The following is a 19,478-nucleotide window of genomic DNA, read 5'->3' as shown; positions in this document are numbered from 1 at the left end:
TCACATCATACTCTTTGACACAGTGATATTGCCTTCTGATTGTTTCATGAAAAAAAAAATCCACTTCTGGACTTCATGCACTGTTCTCCATGATTTAAATATTTTTTTGTCCCTCTTCATCTTCACCTCCTGGCTTCCTTTAAGTCCCAATCCAAATTTCACCAATACAGGAAGTCTTCCACAACCCCCTTAATTCCAATGCATTCTCTTTGTTAATTATTTTCTATTTTATCCTCTATATAGCTCATTTGTAAGTTTTTTTTGTTGTTGTCTCCTCCATTAGATGACGAGTTCGTTGAGGGCTTCTCTTTGTATCTCCAGTGCTAAGAAGAGTGTATAGCACATATTAAGTGCTTAATAAATATTTATTAATTATGTAGTCCTGGTGATGACAGTGGACAGAATCAATTGAAGAAGGACTTAGGAGTTATTGAAGCAGACCTCCTTGATTGATCAGAAGAGTCCATAGACTCTTCAAATTTCTGGTCCAAGGAGAAGAATTCTGGGATACTCACTATGAAGAATACGCTGGCTATTCATCTGTTATGCTTCATTCAAAAACTATTTTAAAAACATGAGACCATATGCAGAACAGTATACCAAATCTGTGATGAGAAACTTGATTGTTCAGCTACAACACATAGAAATGACAAGTGTAATAATAGGCATTTAATAAATGCTTTTTTCCCTTCTCCCCTCTATGTTCTTGGAGTCTATTTACTAATATTTTATTTAATATTTTTGTGTGAATGCTTAGTAGAGATACTAATAATAGTTTTCTTTCCTGGTTTATGTGTTAAGATCATATTTTATTCCAGAAAGAATCTGGAGGGGTTTCTATTTTTGCAAAAAGGTTACAAAATATTTAAAATTAACTGTTCTTTGAATATTTGATATAATTAATTTGGAAATCCATCTAGTACTTAAAATTTTTCCTTGGGAAGTTTACTATGGTGTGTTTAATTTCTATTGGGCTACCTAATCTATTTTTTTCTTTTGTTAAGCTGGCACATTATATTTTTGTTAGTATTCATGCATTTCATCTATGTTATTAGTTACCCTAGCATAAGTTGTTTTTGGTAGTCATCTTTATTTCATCAATTGTGAATCTTCTTTTTTCATTGTTAATAGAAAAAGTTTGCTCTTCTAGCTCTTTTTCAGTCAAATTAATTGTTTATTACATTAGTTTTTTAAAATTAACACTTGGTTTTATTTATCAATTAAAAGATTGTTTGCTTTGGGGGAGTTTGCTTTTAATTTTGTTTATTGCTTTTTTGGTTTTCAGATTTAGTGTTTAACCAAGTGTTAGATTTGCTGTTCCCCCAGTTTGTAGCTGCATGCCCAATTAATTATCTTTCTTTTGTTGATGAAAATAATTATAGATATTTCCCCTAAGGTTTGTTTTAGCTGTATCCTATCAATTTTGCTATATTTTTGATTAATGCCATTTTCTTTGATGAAATTTTCTATTGTTTCTATGCTTTGCTCATTGATTCATCAATTTTTTAGGATTGAGATATTTAGTCTAAAATTATTTTTTTCTTTCTGCAAGGGCCTTTTAATATAATTTTTATTTTATTGTGTTCATTTAAGGAATGTTTCTGCATTCATTTGTGTATTTTATACCTCCGTACATGGTCAGTTTTTGTAAAGATAGCATAGCAGAAAGATATGCAAATGCCTTGCTGTTTCCATTTAGTAATCATCAGAGAGATCTCATCTCAATAAGTTTTGAAGTTCAAGTCAGGTTCTTCTTATTTATCTTTTTGTTAGATTTGACTAGGTATGAAAGGGATACATAGAAGTCTCTTACTATTATAGATTTATAATCTATTTCTCCCTTGATTAACTTTTCCTTTAAATATTTAGATGTAGTATTATTTGATACATATATGTTAAGTACTGACATTGTTGTATAATAGCATATATATAGCATAAGGCTGTTTTCTCTGCTCATCTTCACAAGTTTATTTTTACTGTAATCTTGCCTCAGAAATTATGACTGTTGTCCCAGTTTTTATAATTAAAACAAGATAAAATAAACACAAAGAATTATTAAGATTTAAAAAAACTTACCTGTGATGTTGTTTTGCTCTGGCACTTAAAGTAAAGGTTGTAAATAGTGCAAATACAATGCCTTCAAGGGACCAGCTTGCAAGAGCATATCCGAACCATTCTATTATCTCTCCAGAGAAATTGGCTGCAGTAACATATTCAAACAAGCCTCCTAAAATGAAAGAAACCAAAACAAAAGTAAATTTACCATGAAAACTCCCCTCACAAGAGTGAAGTGACATCAGTTCATGAACATTAACTATTTTCAAGCTGTTTCTTTCATTGATTTTCAAAGAATATGAATTTAAATATGAAAAACCTATTCCTTTCAGAATTTACATCACAACTAGTAAGATTAAATAACTGACTTTTACTTTTCCAATTTCTATTTTTACACACTCCTCAATGAAGCAGGATTCTGAATGGGTTTAGCAATTTGACTCGGACTTGTTTAAAATTAAAGATGGATCTAATAGGTTGGTTGAAGTTAAAATTCTTCTGTTTTACCAATATTGCTGAATTGATCCCAGATCAATTCTTTTTGCCTTTTTTTTTTTTTTTTTTTTTTACTATAGCTTTTTATTTACAAGATATATGCATGGGTAATTTTTCAGCATTGACAATTGCAAAACCTTTTGTTCCAACTTTTTCCCTTCTTCTCCCCACCCCTTCCCTCAGATGGCAGGTTGACCAATACATGTTAAATAAGTTGAAGTGTAAGTTAAATACAATATACGTATACATGCCCAAACAGTTATTTTGCTATATAAAGAATCGGACTTTGAAATAGTATACAATTAGCCTGTGAAGGAAATAAAAAATGCAGGCAGACAAAAATAGAGGGATTGAGAATTCTATGTAGTGGTTCACAGTCATCTCCCAGAGTTCTTTTGCTGGGTGTAGCTGGTTCACTTCATTACTGCTCTATTGGAACTGATTTGGTTCATCTCATTGTTGAAGAGAGCCACGTCCATCAGAATTGATCATCATATAGTATTGTTATTGAAGTATATAATGATCTCCTGGTCCTGCTCATTTCACTCAAAATCAGTTCCTGTAAGTTTCTCCAGGCCATTCTGAAATCATCTGCTGGTCATGTCTTACCGAACAATAATATTCCATAATATCCATATACCACAATTTATTCAGCCATTCTCCAATTGATGGGCATCCACTCAGTTTCCACTTTCTGGCCACTATAAAGAAGGCTGCCACAAACATTCTTGCACATACAGGTCCCTTTCACGTCTCTTTGGGATATAAGCCCAGTAGCAACACTGCTGGATCAAAGGGTATGCACACTTTGATAACTTTTTGAGCATAGTTCCAAATTGCTCTCCAGTATGGCTGGATGTATTCATAATTCCACCAACAATGTATGAGTGTCCCAGTTTGCCCACATCCCCTCCAACATTCTGCATTATCTTTCCCTGTCATTCTAGCCAATCTGATAGGTGTGCAGTAGTATCTCAGAGTTGTCTTTATTTGCATTTCTCTGATTAATAATGACTTGGAGCATCTTTTCATATGGCTAGAAATAGTTTTAATTTCTTTGTCTGAGAATTGTCTGGTCATGTCCTTCAGATCAATTCTAAAATAAAATAAAATGGGATTATATAAACCCAGTCATTCTCAGTATGGTCAAGAGATGAAATGTCTCTGGGAAGCTACTGTAGAATAACTTCCAATGTCAAGTTGCCCAGCCCCTTTCTGAAAGGGTTTCTACTGAATTTGATCTTTGAGGAAAAACAAAACATTCTTTATGAATTTTTGGGTCAGGAATTGATAAATGTTATTTCTTTAATTCTTTAATTCTACTGAGACAAAGACTACAAGAAAATGCATTGCCACCATAGTGCAGTGGAAAGAACATTGGACTTCACTTTTTTCCCCTTTACAAATCATATCTAATATACCAGGGCCAGTAGGAGAAAGGTCATCCAATAATGATTCATTGAAGTTAGAGTGGGACTGTTTGGGAATTCCCTGCTGGTAGTGGCAAGAATAACATTATTGAACTGACATAAATAAGCACAAATAATAGAAGAGTCTGCTCTTTTCTTAGGGAATATCTCTAATATGCAGCAGAGAGTCTCCTAAAACTTGTCAAAGGTGACAACACTTTTTGTGGTAGCAAAATAACAAAAATTGCTGGAGACAAAGTAGATGTCCACTGAGTAGGTTAATAGCTGACTAAAAGAGAAAATGGAACAGTGTTGTGCTGTTAAAAAATAATGAAGATGACAGTCATAGAAATGTAGTCAAGACCTATAAATTAATGCAGACTAAAATAAGCAGAAGCAGGAAAATAATGTCCAAAATCACTACCACAACATAAATGAAAACAACAACAAAAATACCTTAAACATTGTTTAATTATAATGACCATATTAGACAAAGTTCAGCTCCCTTCCTCTTTGTAGATATAGTGGGGTCCAGAGTGTGGGATAGTATACATATCATCATATATGATTCATATATTGGTTAGTTTTGTGGACCTGTTGTTGTTGTTTTTTTCTTTCATTATAATGCTTGTTACAAAGAATGGAAAGCATAGTAGTGGAGAAGGAAGTAATCTATTTGGAAATGAACATAATATAAAAATTGCATCAGAGAAAATGAGAAAAAATGTTAAGAATAAGAAATACAAGCAATTAAGAGAAACATACAAAAACACATATGAACTGATACAGAATAAAAAAAAAAAAAAAAAAAAGCAAAACCAAGAAAACTGTATTTTTGATATGCATTCCTCCCTGTGGTGGAGTTACCTAGATTAGAAGACAAGCTAATTTTTACTTCAGTTCCCTAACTTTTGCCAATCCCAGATTTCCATACTATGTTTTATTTCATCTAGCCATCCACCAAGATAATAACCAATAGGGGCATATTGCCCACTGACCTGCCACTCTCTCACTGCATTCCCCTATACTTTTCACTTCTTCCAGAAGGGAGACGTTATCAAGTGAATAGTAACACTGCAAAGGTTCTATTAGCAATCCTGGTCACTATAAGAACTGTCCAATAGTTGAGTCTGTAGTAAAATGCCAGGAGCAGCTTCCATTTGTGTGACACTTTCATCGTACAGAATAAAGCTCTTCTTGCTGGACACCGCTCCTCAATATGTGCTGTATCTTCATGGTAGAATGTAAGTTTTGCTGTTTTTATTTTTGTCTTGGGACCCCAAATGCTTAGCATACTGCTTGACATACAGTAAACACTTGATAAATGCTCACTGATTAACCAACAGATTGAATGAATACTGTATTGTAGATGACACCAGAAAAGCAAGTGAACTTAAGGTTATGTGAGTCTTAGTCTTGAAAGAAAGATGACAAAACAAACTTTCTTCTTTTTGGTAAAGAAATGGGGACAATGAGTTCAATATGTTGTATATGCTGTCAGATTCAGTCATTGTGTCAAATGATTTTACTTAAGTTTTTTTTAAAAAAGATTTGTTATAAGTATATAAGTATTCTATAAGTATATATAAATATTCTAATTTGGGCTATCAAGAAATAACCATGACATAAAAACAGAAGATAGGGGTAGTGTCAAGACAGCAGAGTTGTAGCATTAACTCAGTGAACTCGTTCAACATTTCTAATCAAACAACTTTAAAATAATGCATCAAATAGAATTCTGGAGTGGTAGACACTACAGAAGGCAAGAAATTTTTCCAGCCTAAGGCAGCTTAGGAAGCTGAAAGAAGGAGTATGTGACATGTAGCACTAACAGCAGGCATGGGCCTTGAAGGCAGCTGTGACAGCAGCAGTGACAGCTTTAAGCCCAGAGACATTGGAGAGTAGAGAGGAGCATTAGTGCTTTTGGCTACCTGGGAATGGGTGCCATTCCAGTGTTAAGACCAGAGCATAAATTGAAGAGAGCAGTGATCACATCTCTTCTCAGATCACACCATCTTGGAAGCACTGAAAACTTACAGACCCACAGAATTGCTCTGAAAACAGCAACATGAAAAAACCTGATGCACATGGCACTGCCTCCTCACCCACAAGTGAGCAGAGCTCAACATTAACATTAAATTCAAAGTTAACAAACAAGCTGGGGAAAAAAAAAAAAAAAAAAAAAGAGCAAACAATGAGGAAAGAGCCCATGATAAAAAGCTATGGTGGTGATCAGAAAGATCAAGACAAAACTCTGAAGCAAAAACTAAGTTAAAAAAAAAAAAACTAAAAGTAAAGCTTCAAAGAAAAATGCAAATTAGATACAAGCCCAACAAAAATTCCTAGAAGAGCTTAAGAAAAGAAATGAGTGACAGAAGGAAAATTGGAAAAATAAATGAGAGTGAAAATGCAAAAAAAAATTATGAAGAGAACTAAAAGCCTGGTAGAAGAGGTATGAAATAATACTGGAGAAAATACTTTTTAAAACAGAATTAGTCAAATGGTTAAAAAAAGAGGCATAAAAATTTACTGAAGAAAAGAACTATTTAAAAAGCAGAACTGGCCACATGGAAAAAAGAAATACAAAAGCTTACTGTAGAAACTAATTCCTTAAAAAGTAGAAGTAGGCAAGTTAATGGTTCTATGATTATTAATAATTCCATGAGACATCAAGAAATAATAAAACAAAATCAAAAGAAAAAAAAAGAAGAAAATGAAAAATATCTTACCAGAAAAACTAATCTGGGAAATAGATCAAGGAGAGATAACTTATGAATTATTGGACTACCTGAAAACCATCGATTAAAAAGGGGCTTAGATTATCATCTTTCAAGAAATTCCCAAGGAAAACTACCCTAATATCTTGGAACCAGAGAGTAAAACAGAAATTGAAAGAATCCATTGATCACTTCCTGAAATAGATCCCAAATAACTCCCAGAAATACTACAATCAAATTCCAGGACTCCAAAATCAAGGAGAAAATACCTGTCAGTTTGCTTTGGGTAGTTCTAGCTCCGGTTTGTTTTGTAAAACTGATATGTTAGCCTTAACTTTTGTAGCTTCATATCTCTTAAAAATCATTCTGATAGACTAATATTCCCTCATATCTATTCAGGAGTGCTAAAAATCTTCCTCTGAAAATATTCAGCAATAACTATTTTCCTTAACAGAGAGTTGTCTTCTAAAACAGCCCCCTTTTTAAGTAAATTCATTGCCTACCTCAGCTAGTTGTTGTGGAGAAAGTGCTTTTGCTAATTTTACAGGGATAACTAAATGTTAAGTTTTTCTTGTTAGATATAATAGTTGGTATTTTTTTTTGATAGCAAAGAATTGGAAACAAAGTAGCCAGCTGATGAAAAATAAAGAGAAGCATGGGATAACGTACATAAAATCATTTAAAGTGAAGTAATCAGAATTAGGCAAATAAAAGGCATGTGTCATGATAAAAATCCTTAATAAAGAGAAAGTAAGGCACAATGTTCCAAGCATGATCAATTTATCAGTATGACTGGCAAATATCTATAAAGTGGATCTAAGATTCTTCAGCAGTCAAGAATCTATCCAATAGTCAGAACGACTTTTTTATTCAGCTGACAAAATAACAGGTTATATAGGGTATCAATAATAGTCTAATGATACAAATGATATCTGAGGCTGTGACTGATCTGAACAAAGATGGAGGATGGGCTGTGTTTGACTTTTCTCAGAGGGGAGATTTCCATAATCCAGAGCAGCAAGAAAAAAAAAACTGGGGTGGGGGGAGGGACAGCTAGGTGGTGTAGTGGATATAGCACCAGTCCTTAAGTCAGGAGGATCTGAATTCAAATTTGGCCTCAGACACTTAACACTTCCTAGCTGTGTGACCCTGGGCAAGTCACTTAACCCCAATTGCCTCAGCAAAAAAACAAAAAAACAGAGTTAAGTAGCAACCTCTGGGAAGTCTCCTTTTGGTAAATATTTTATCATCAGATTAACTCATATCCCTTGGAAAGGCTCATGGGAAAACAAACATCCTATGGTAATATTTACTCATCTTTTGCTATAGTCAGCAAAAGGTTACAGATTTAAATCTTTGTGGTTGGACTTTAGCCCATAGGAACAGGGAAGTTAAAAAAAAAAAAAATCTTAGCAAATTTGACTAAGTAGGCCTATAAAAGCCTAAATTCAGGTCACAAATATTGATTCTAATTAGAGCAATTTTTCAATCAATGGTTATGGGATATCAGTTTTCAAATTTCACATAATCTCCTTTTGAATCTCTGAAGACGTCTCCAATTAATTCCCATTTATAACCAAATTGACAGCAATAATTGCAGAATCCAATATTTTATACAAAGTCAGCCATAAGAAGTTTGATTATTACTGGTACTGGTATACTGCTATCTAAGCTAGCCATTACTTGAACAAAAATTTGAGAAATTTTTTTTTTTAATCAAAATAAGTCAATACCTCTACCATGTTTGGCTATAAATAAAATATTTCAAAGCCCTGGTCCCCTTTGTAAAAGGGATAATGGTAGACTTGCTCAATCCTTTTCAACTACAGGGTTGAGTTTAGCTTTTTTGATTTTGCCTTAACGTCATGGTGATCATCACATATGCCACTTTCATGACACTGCTACTTGCACCAAAGTAGAGAATTTTGAGTAAATAACACAGAGGATGGATTAGAAAAGAGAGAAGCCAGGAACCAAAGGTTTAATTGATAGATTCATGTAATAGTCCAACTTAAGAGATAATGAGAGTTGGGGGAGAAGCCAAGAGATTAGAGAGGAGGACACAGTTGTAAGAGAAATTGTGAGGGTGTTCATGTATATGTTGTGTAAAATGATAAAATATGAGGATAAAGGATAGAGAGGAGCTGAGGATGACTTGAGTTTCAACTCTAGGTGAATGGAATGATGCTGGAGTCCTTAATAGGTTTAAGGGAGAAGAAAGAGTTCTGTATTTAAAAGAACCAGCTATTCCAGTATGATAGGGTTAGTTTGCGTTTTGGACAATCTGTACTCAAGGAATAGTGGAGCCCTGGGACTCCACTAGTGCTAAGTTGTGAAACATTTTATGAATTACTTTTTTTGAAATTGCTGAGTAGTAAAGAAAAATACCATTCTTAGTTTATGGCCTCATTTCACCTTTTAGCAAGTACAAGACAACTCTTTTGACCCTTGCCTTTTCATCTAAATTACAAACTGATGTAACACAAATGCAGGATGAATAATGATGATACTATCTTACAGGTAAATGAAGCTTTATAAAGTATTTTTCTCAAAATTCTTAGATTCCAAGTAGGTACTATCAATATTATTATTCCTCTTTTACTGAAAGCAAAAAAACTGAAAATACACACACATACACATATACACAGACACATACACATTCATTATAGTAATCAGATTAAGAGAAATTGAAATCTAAAAGCCTTAAAAAAAAAAAAAAACACCCTAATTTTCTCACACAAAACACAGAACATTACCTAAATAGTACAATAGTGTGGTTGATCATGACTTTTATAGATCATTAAGTACTTAATATTATACTAAAGTTGCTTATCAGAATCTTACATAATTTTGATGCAATGCTACAATAATTTCATTAATAGTTCATTCCAATATGATTTTTACTTACCCCTTGGTATTTTGTATCCAGTCTCTCCTGGTTTTCTCAAGTTTCTTAAGATATGATCAGAATAGATATTTATTACCAACCCTATTAGCCACATGGCACAACCTAATGAGGGAAAGAAATAAAAATAAAAATTGCTTTAGTACTTATAAATACTACTAACTATACTAACATAAAATCTTTCTAAAACAATTTAATTGCTACTATTATGAAATCTGCTTCTTGTTTCACTACCCTCCAGGGCATTGAAAAATATTAATTTTCTTCTTTAATTGTTCAAAGACTATTAATTATACAATCCCCCAGCCTCTATATCTTTGCAGGGAAAATTATTATTGTTGTTGTTTGTCTTTCATTCTCTAAGAGGACCATGATATCAGGGAGGTGATGCCATGACATGCAAGTAAATTGGATCCAAGTGAGGGAGGGCTGTGCAAGGTTACCTACCTAACTTTTCCCTCCACAGACATCTGGATCCAGGGGCCAGATATAGCTCAGGATGACTGGAGCTGGCCCTGGATGAAATGGGAGACCTTGGCTTATTAAGCTAAGGATTTCAACAGGTCAGTTTGACTAAGGCCACATCCATTCAGTGATTAAAACCAGGTAGCAATTGAGGGAAAGAATCTCCTCTTTCACCTAGTCCAAAAAAAAAATCTAAATTACAGGGAGTAGCTAGGTGGTGCAATGGATAGAGTACCAGCCCTGAAGCCAGGAGAACCTGAGTTCAAATCTGGTCTCAGACACTTAATACTTCCTAACTGTGTGACCCTGGGCAAGTCACTTAACCCCAAATGCCTCAGCAAATAATAATAATAATAACAACAATAGATAAATAAATAAATAACAGAAGGCAGGCAGGAAGGAAGGAGGAAAGGGAAAAGGAAGGCAGGAAAAAAGGCAGAAAGGAAGGAAGAAAAGTAAGAAGGAAGGACTCTTTGTTTAACTGAGTTATCAAGCTCAGATGGGTGGGGCTGTCAATGGAGGGTGAGAAGAGCTGTGTATATATAGCTGAAAGGGTAGAAAGGGGTATATCAGTAAAAAGTTTTTAAGGCAGGGGAGATGCACTGAACATCATCATCATCATCACCATCATATGTAGTAATATATATGAATATATTATAATGACATATGAAAAACAATGTCAAGAGTGTATGGCTGGAGAAAAAATATAGCTTCAATGATTCACAAATTCTAGAATCTTAGAATTGGAAGGAACTTCAGAGACCTTATAGTCCAACCATCACTGTTCTTTCCAACTTTGTTAAGAATCATTCAATAAGCATTTAAATGCCTACTATTTTCAAGGCATTGGCTAAGCACTTTATAAAATATATTGCATTTTATGCTCATAACAACTCTGAGAGAGGTAGGTGGTGTTATTATATACATTTTATAGCTGGGGAAACCTAAAGAGACAGGAGTTAAGTGACTTGCTCAGGGTCACAAAGATAGCAAGTATCTGAGATAGTCTTTATGTTCTGTCTACTGTATATCTGGTTGCTTTATTGGAACTGACACACACACACACACACATATATATAAATTTCTTTTGTACATTAAATATTTCATATAATAAAGCATATTGAACTTATCCCTAACTAGTCCATCAATTGATTTAAAATAGAAACAGTCACTTTAGTCTGTAATTATTATTTTATTCCACTTTTATTCTATCTTTTAAAACTAGATATAAAAACTGTTTAAAGCCTACCATTGAGCAAGAGCTAATCAACATGTATGATGTAAAATAGTATTTTAAATCCATTTCCTTCCATATTTAAAGCAATTTTCTAAATATACAGTTAAATTTCTACTCTTTTCACTTCATATTAATTTATCAAAAAGTAATCTTTTTTTGTACATGCGAGATCCTATCATCTTTGATATTTCACTTCATTACTATTCTCTGTGTAGCTTGATTTGGAGGGTAGAACTATGTACTCTAAAACTTGCATTTAAGGAGAAAACTATGCAACAAGATAAATAGTGCTTCAAATTAGCAAAGCTTCTAAATTAAAGCAAAACAATTATTGTTTTGTTTTTGAAGCTTCTGTTATTGTTCAGTTGTTCAGGCATGCTCCACTTTTCATGACTTTCATGGACCATGATATGCTAGGCCCTGTTAAGTCTGGGCTAGCTCCCTGGAGGCCTCAGGATCAGCCAGAGTTAGGATAAGTAAAAAGTCCTTGGTCTTTAGGGGGAGAAGCAGGCAAACTGCCAGGAGTTTTGCCAAAGATCTCTTCTAGATTCTGGAGTCCAAAATCTCTACCTTTCTTCTCCATGTCCTACTGCCTAGTGAGCTCTTGCCTCTGTCATTCCACCCTCTAATCCTTGCCTATGATTATTTTAAAGCCAAACATTGAGTAAGCACCAAACAGTGAGAAGGGCCATTTTTCCAAACTTATGTTAATAGAGTCATTGTCTCATATCGAATAGGTAATTAGCTTTAAGTGCTCAGTTGTCTGATTCAAGTACACCCTTTCATAGTTTCAGCCCTTTATATCTCCTGCTTTCTTTTGTTTTAGACTTCTCAGGGAGGTGAGAACCCCAAAAAGGAGGTGATCACACCCTCCCTGACTTCTCAGGAAGGGAGATGAAAGCACTAAAAAGGAGATGATCACACCCTCCCTGATTTCTCAGGAAGAGAGAAGAAAAACACCAAAGGGAAGTGGGAAGTCAAGCCAGACATTAGCCAGTGCAGGCTCAATGTGGTGTAACAAACATGAATTGTATATGCAAGAAGTGATATAACAAACAATAAAACAAAAATTCATATTTGAATCAACATGATATTGTAAAAGATTTTCAGAAGTCCTAGAAGGAGGGTATGTAAACAACAGTCACCTATATGCCTTCTTCAGCAGCTAAGAAATAGTCCAAAACCAACCTATTGTACTTTACTTCACGTTTCAGGGAATCCAATGATCCCTGCAAATTCTTGAAGTCCTGCAACAGTCTTTTTATGAATTAGGGAATCCAATGATTCCTGCAGATTTTGAAGTCCTACAACAGTCTTATCATGTCTCAGAGAATCCAATGATTTCTGAGGGTTTTGAAGTCCTACAACAGTCTTATCATGTCTCAGAGAATCCAATGATTCCTGAGGGTTTTGAAGTCCAACAATTTTTGATATCCATGAGTCAAACACCATAACTGCCAGGCACTTTCAATGGTGAGCACAGTCAGCGACGAAACCATCTGGTGTTTCTTGGGTCTTTTCCTTTGTTTCAAGAGCCTTCTCCGTCTCTCTCTGATGGACAAGGCAAATATGGCTCGTTGGCACCCATCTGATTCCTTCTCCACCTGTAGAGATACAAGCAAACCCTCTCCCCCAAGCAGTTAACCTATCTGGTACCTTCCTTTCGCCACTTTCTGGGTCTCTCCATATCACCTGGTGATTATCTAAAGATAGTGGAGCTGCTCGCACTGGACACTGCCCTTCCAGTGGTTTATAAAACCTGTCTGCAGGAGCCAGTGCATCTTTGTCAAAAATCAAGAAGTTAATAGTATAAAAGAGCTAGATTTAGAAGTTCTCTAGGGTTACCTGTGGCTCCTCCTTTCTTTTGTTTTTGGAGGAGCGTCTTAATATCTCTGCTTCTCCTCTCCACTATTGCCTGTCCTTGAGGATTAAAAGGTATGCCCGTGATGTGTAAAATCTTATACTGTGCACAAAAGTGTGCAAAATGTTTAGAAGTATATGCAGATCCATTATCTGTTTTTATTGTTTGTGGCACACCCATAATTGCAAATGCTTGTATAAGGAATTCAGTGACTACTCGGGCTGTCTCTTTTGCTGCTGGTATTGCAAAAGTGAATCCTGAAAAGGTATCTACCACAACGTGGATAAAAGACAGACGGCCAAAAGATTTATAATGGGTCACATCCATTTGCCAAATTTCATTAGGTCTCAGACCACAAGGATTTATCCCTGGAGGAGCATAGGAGCATGAAAAGGAAGGCAAACTGTACAGGCTTATACCATGCTCCTAGCTTCCTCTTTTATTATCTCAAATTGCACTTTAATAAAGCTTGAGCAGCCCGATGATATTTAGAATGAGATTCTTGGCCTTCCTGAAGTAAAGGAATATTGGCTAACATGGTTAGAAGGCTAGATGCCTTTGAATTATCATCAAAAATAGGACCTGGAAGTCCACTATGAGAGTGGACATGCAAGATATAAATCTTACCTGGATGGGTTCTCACTTGCTTTTGAAGTTCCTTAAAGAGCTGATATATATATATATATATATATATATATTGGAAGCTACAAATTTTATTTGGATTATGTGGGTTTTATGTGGGCTTGTACCACACCTACTCAATAGGCTGAATCAGATATTATATTTATATCTCCTAGATAATAAGTAGGAGCTAGAATGATTGCATACAATTCATTCTGTTGAGTGGACCGAAAAGGAGTTCTGACTACTCTATAGTTAAGTCACGAGAGTATACAGCACAAATATTATGTTTGGACGCATCTGTAAAGACAGTTGGTACTCTAAGAGGAACTTTAGAAACCTTTTCTTCAAGCATTGCCAATTATGCAATAGTCTGGTTGTCTTTAATGGAGACCCGTGTGTAAAATTTGGAACTCTGGCCAATAAAATTTGCCAATCTGGATGGTTTCACAGCATATATTAATTTGTGCATTAGTAGAAAAGATGTATATCTTGTCAGTTCTTATCCCAGATAATTGTACTGCTTGCTTAATAGCCTTTAATAAAATTCTAGCTGCAAGCACTGGGTAAGGAGTAAGGCTTTGTTCTGGCTGTGCTGGGAGATTCACCCACTCTATCACACTTTCTCCTTGATGAAAGACTGCTATGGGTGCCTCTTTTGTAGCAAAAATTGATATTTCCAAGGGTTTTTGAGTGACTTTTTCAACCACATTGGACAAAACCAATTCAACCTCTCCCAAAGCTTCTTGAGCTTCTTTTGTAAGCTGATGTGGTGAGTTTAAAGTACTGTCTCCCCTTAAAATGTCATATAATGGTTGCAATTGATAGGTAGTCAAGCCTAACACTGGACACATCCATTGGATATCTCCCATCAATTTCTGAAAGTCATTTAAGGTGTTCAACTTCTCTATTCTTAAGGAAAGTTTTTGTACTGTAAGCACCTTGGGCTATACTTCATATCCTAAATATTGAAAAGAGGCATGTCTTTGAATTTTTTCTGGAGCTATGTGCAATTTATAGTTCCTTACTGTTTCTATGGTCTTTTGTAGACATGCTTCTAACATTTGTTCCTCAGGTACACATCCCAATATATCATCCATGTAATGTAATAACATTACTTTTGGAAATGCTTTTCTTACTGGAGTAAAAGTAGCAGCAACATACATTTGACACATAGTAGGGCTGTTTTTCATTCCCTGTGGCAAAACTGTCTATTCATATCTTTTATAAGGCTCAGCTAAGTTAATACTGGGAACTGAAAAAACAAACCTTTTCATATCCTCCTTATCCAGAGGGATAGAATAGAAACAGTCCTTAATGTCTATAACCCAAAGAGGCCATTCTCTAGGCAACTAAGTAGGAGATGGACATCCAGGCTGAAGAGTTCCCATAGTTTCCATCTGTTCATTTACTTTTCTTAAATCAGTCAACATCCTCCATTTTCCAGATTTCTTTCTTACAACAAATACAGGAGAATTCCAAGGACTTAGAGAAGGTTGTAAGTGTCCTTGGTCAAGTTGCTCCTGTACTATATCTAATAAGGCTTGAATTGTATCATTAGCTAAAGGGCCACTGTTTTATTCATGCTGGTATGTCAGTTTTCCATTAAAGGAACACATGAGAGTGTTGGCAGGCCTTCAACAGCAACCCTGCCTAAAAACCGAAATACTCATTTGTTATCCTAATTGTTGTAAAATGTCTCTTCCCCACAGATTGATGGGGATTTTTCAACTATAAAAAGAGTAAAAACTCCTGTTTCTCCTTCATATGTCCATCTCAAAGGGGTAGCACTAACTTCAGCTGCTATTGATCCTCCTATGTCATACATGTAGGTGTCTGCCTTAGTCTTAAGTGACTGGGCCAGTTGGCAACTCTAATGACTGTATGATCTGCACCTGTGTCTACCAATCCTTCTAATGGTAGGCCATTTATATAGATCATGAGCATAGGTCGGTCAGCTGTAACTGCGACAGTCCACAATATTCCTGGATTTTGTTGCTTGGAGTCAGAATCTGGGCAACTATCACCATATTGCTTATTAGGAGTCTGTATCAATAAACCTGATGCTACTACTTCTCCTGGTTGATAAGTCACACATTGTCTACCTGTATTAGTGACTGGGATATTATCTACACATTCCCCAGTTTCCCACATCAGTGTATGGATGGACGCTGTTTTGTAAGTACTCAAAGGAGGTGAAATGGCAAAGCCTACTGTGCCTGGAGGCAAGGGATCCATGGGCTGGAGAGGAACAGATTTCATCTCTCCAGAGGGTATCTCAGTAGTCCCAGCTGCATACAACTCTATTCTCCCCAATTGTAATCCCTTTCTCCCATCAGGTTGCTTCCCGGTTGATTGATTATATAATCCCTTTCTCCCATCAGATTGCTTCTTGGCTGACTGGTCATGTTTGGGCATTGAACTTCAGCTGCCTTCATGCCCCAAGTATTTTTTGCCTCAGGCCCTGGGGCTGGGCCCCTCATTCCGTTTCCCTGAATCAGTAGACATTCTGATGCCCAATGGAAGCCTCTGTTGCATTTTGGATATGGGGTTTTGGGTCTTATTCTCCCGCCCTGTTTTTTCACTCTGTCTCTATGCCAACATTGAGCTTTCAGATGCTCACATTGAAAGCATTGACGAGTCTCTCTGGAAGTCCCTTGCCAGAGGGGACCCTGTCTTCCCATGTTTGGATCTTGGGAAGTCTGCATCATAGCCTGGCAGTAAAAGGTATTTGTGCCCACTATGGCATAGCGTCTTATGATCTCCGCTAAAGGAGCATCCTTGTGTAGTCCTAGTATAATTCTTTTACAAACCTCATTAGCATTTTCTTTAGCAAGTTGTCTTATCATAATTTCTGTTGATGCATTTTTGCCAATAGTTCATATGACAGCTGTCTGCAGACGTCCCACAAAATCAGCAAAGGGTTCATTTGGCCTTTGTCCTATTTTCATGAAGGCCTCTTCTCTGTCCTGTTTACCTGGGATAAAATCCCATGTTTTGATAGCAGCAGAAGCAATTTTCTTATATGCTGCTATGGGATAATTAATTTGTGCTGAAGTGTTTGCATAAGAAACTACACCTGTTAGTTGGTCATAGTGCATCGGAGTATTAACTCCAGTTTGCCTTTTTTCGTTGTTGGCCTTGTATCCTACAAAGTTCACTATATTCAGAGAGCCACGATAAGTTTTGTCCAGGTTCTAAGCATGTCCTTGCTATAGATTTCCAGTTACTAGGGGTTAAAATTTCATAAGCCAAATTCTGTAATAACATCTTAACGTAAGATGATGTAGCCCCATAAAGAGTGCAAGCTTTTTTCAGGTCTTTGAGGATTTCTATATCAATGGAGTGTATCTTCTGCTTTCTTGACCTGAAGAGTCAAGCTGTTCAATCATAGGATACACTTCTATTTTCAAATCAGCTATATTCTGCCCTTCTTCTGTGGCTTTAAATAGTGTCTTTGAAATTTAGTCATAAGAGGGGGTGATTGGTGGGGGGGAAGGTACTAGTGATATCACTGCCCCTCCCACTTCTCCTCCTTCCTCCACCCAGGAAGGGGAAGTTGATGGGTGCATGTCAAGGACCTGCTCCAGTGTAGGCAGAGTTGAAGCTAGGCTGTGAGAGTGAAAATCACCAAGCCCTTCAAGTTCACTTAGCTCCTCCTGCCCTCTGGCGATATTGCCATTAATCTCTCCTTTCTCTTCCTCTTTCTCCTTACATTTCCTCATCCGGCTGTTCTTAAAACTTTTCTTTTTTCTATAACTTGCAGGATTCTTTAAGGCCAATTTTATTATGTTGTGTATATATAGGATGTTTCTTTGGAAATTAAATCAGGACCTTTATCATTGTAGTATTCACATAGTTGATCTACTAGTTTCCAATTATCTGCCTATTTCTTCTTCCTTGAAGAACCAAGGGGAAGTGCATTCTAATGTATCCATGAATCCATCAATCTGCTCCCAAGTTACAATCAAACCCTGTCTTTTTATTAGTCTGAGTATGCTTCCAGTAGATCTCCCTCAGGGTGGGGTTGGGGGAGAATCTTTTCCTAACATCTGCCCCATTTCAGCTAGAAAATGAGTTACTAGTTTAGCCCTTAACAAAGTAAGTTCTCTGTTTGTCTATTAAAATTAAACTCACCCTATTTCCTGGTTATCGGGACTTCTTCAGTGAAATTAAGGTCATTAGTCCACATTGGGTGCCAAAATGTTAAGTCTGTACTAGCTCCCTGGAGGCCTCAGGATCAGTCAATCAGGATAAGTAAAAGTCCTTAATCTTTAGGGGGAAAAGCAGGCAAACTGCCAAGAGTTTTGCCAAAGATCTCTTCTAGACTCTGGAATCCAGAATATCCACCTTTCTCCTCCTGCTGCAAAGTGACTCTGGCTTATCTCACCCCACTCTCTAATCCTTGCCTCTGATTATCTTAAGACCAAACACTGAGTAAGCACCAAACAGTGAGGAGAGCCATTTTTCCAAACATATGCTAATAGAGTCATTGTCTTATTTCAAGTAGGTAATTAAATTAGCCTTAAGTGCTCAGTTGTTTGATTCAAGTATACCTTTTCATAGTATCAGCCCTTTACAAGACCTTTCTCTCCCTGAAACTTTACTGAGCTCACTTATATCTAAGTTACTTTTTTTTGCTTTATACTTGGTTGTTCTCACCGAAATTAGTATGTCATTTACAAATGATTCATTTCAATGAGAGATTATTAAGATGCTAATAAGTGTTATGCACTGTCCTAGATGGGAATACTAACATAAAAACAAAACAATTAGTGCCTTTCAGTGGCTTATAAATACAAACTATATATAAAGTACTAAATAATTTTTTTGTGATGGGGATGGGAGATGAGGCCATTACTAAGTAAGGAGGTCAGGCAAGGTCCTATGTAGAGAACATGAACTGAGTACTAAAGGAAATCAGGGATCTGAAGAAAGAAAGTCAGGTAAATGAGCATTCCAGGTATAGGGTCAGAGTGTGCAAAAAAAAAGGAAGGCAAAGGAGGAAGATGCCTGGGAAATATCAAACAAACCAGTTTGTTTATAACATATATTGCTTAAGGGAAAATCAAGTGAAATTGAGTCCCTTGTTTTCATTGGAATGCTTCTAATTTTCTCCACTGCATGTTACCTTGTGTTGAAGAAGAGCCCCTTAATGTTTGTACATTAGCTGTTTTCATTTCCTTTCTCCATTAGCTTGTGAGTTTCTCAGAAGGAGAGACTGAATTTTTCCCCTTTTTTTGTATTCCTAAGCCCTTCACAAAGGGCCTGACACATACTAGATCCTTAATGGTTATTAACTATTTCAAGATAGTAGCCTTCTCTAATTAGTTCTCACAATGTCTCCCAGGTACTATAATTCAAATAAATAGATATGAGCATAAAGAAGAGGGGAAGATGGGGGAGAATCAATACTAACCTCATCCTGAATAAATATGTTAGCATGTCAACAATGCTGCATCAAAGCAGTGTCACAAATATGTCATAGTAAATGAAAATGCATGTTTTCGGAGTATAAAGGGCAGGAACTCTGGAGAAATATACTTAAGGCTCAGTATGATTGATTTAATCCTACAACAAGGTGTTAAGTCAGTGGAATTGACAATACAATGATTATCTAGTTTAGCATGGTGATTAATAGTTCTCTAGTTCAGTATGATTGATTTAATCCTAAAACAAGATGTTAACTCAGTGGAATTAAGATAATGATTCT

General features: G+C 35.9%; 1 protein-coding gene across 1 annotated transcript in view; it reads right to left on the bottom strand.

Moving 5' to 3' along the window:
* SRD5A1 (steroid 5 alpha-reductase 1) overlaps positions 1-19,478 on the bottom strand; it is a 38,679-nt gene that overhangs the window by 9,244 nt on the left and 9,957 nt on the right. Inside the window, exons 3-4 of the mRNA XM_012541197.2 lie at positions 9,585-9,686; positions 2,077-2,227 (exon numbers count right to left, since the gene is read on the bottom strand). Of these exons, the coding sequence (XP_012396651.1) occupies positions 2,077-2,227; positions 9,585-9,686 (253 nt within the window). The remainder of the gene's footprint in view (positions 1-2,076; positions 2,228-9,584; positions 9,687-19,478) is intronic.

This window comes from Sarcophilus harrisii, chromosome 1 (genome assembly GCF_902635505.1).
Source record: "Sarcophilus harrisii chromosome 1, mSarHar1.11, whole genome shotgun sequence".
Lineage (NCBI taxonomy): Eukaryota > Metazoa > Chordata > Mammalia > Dasyuromorphia > Dasyuridae > Sarcophilus > Sarcophilus harrisii.
Note: the sequence above shows the minus strand (reverse complement) of the source record. Positions and strands in the feature narration are given on the sequence as shown.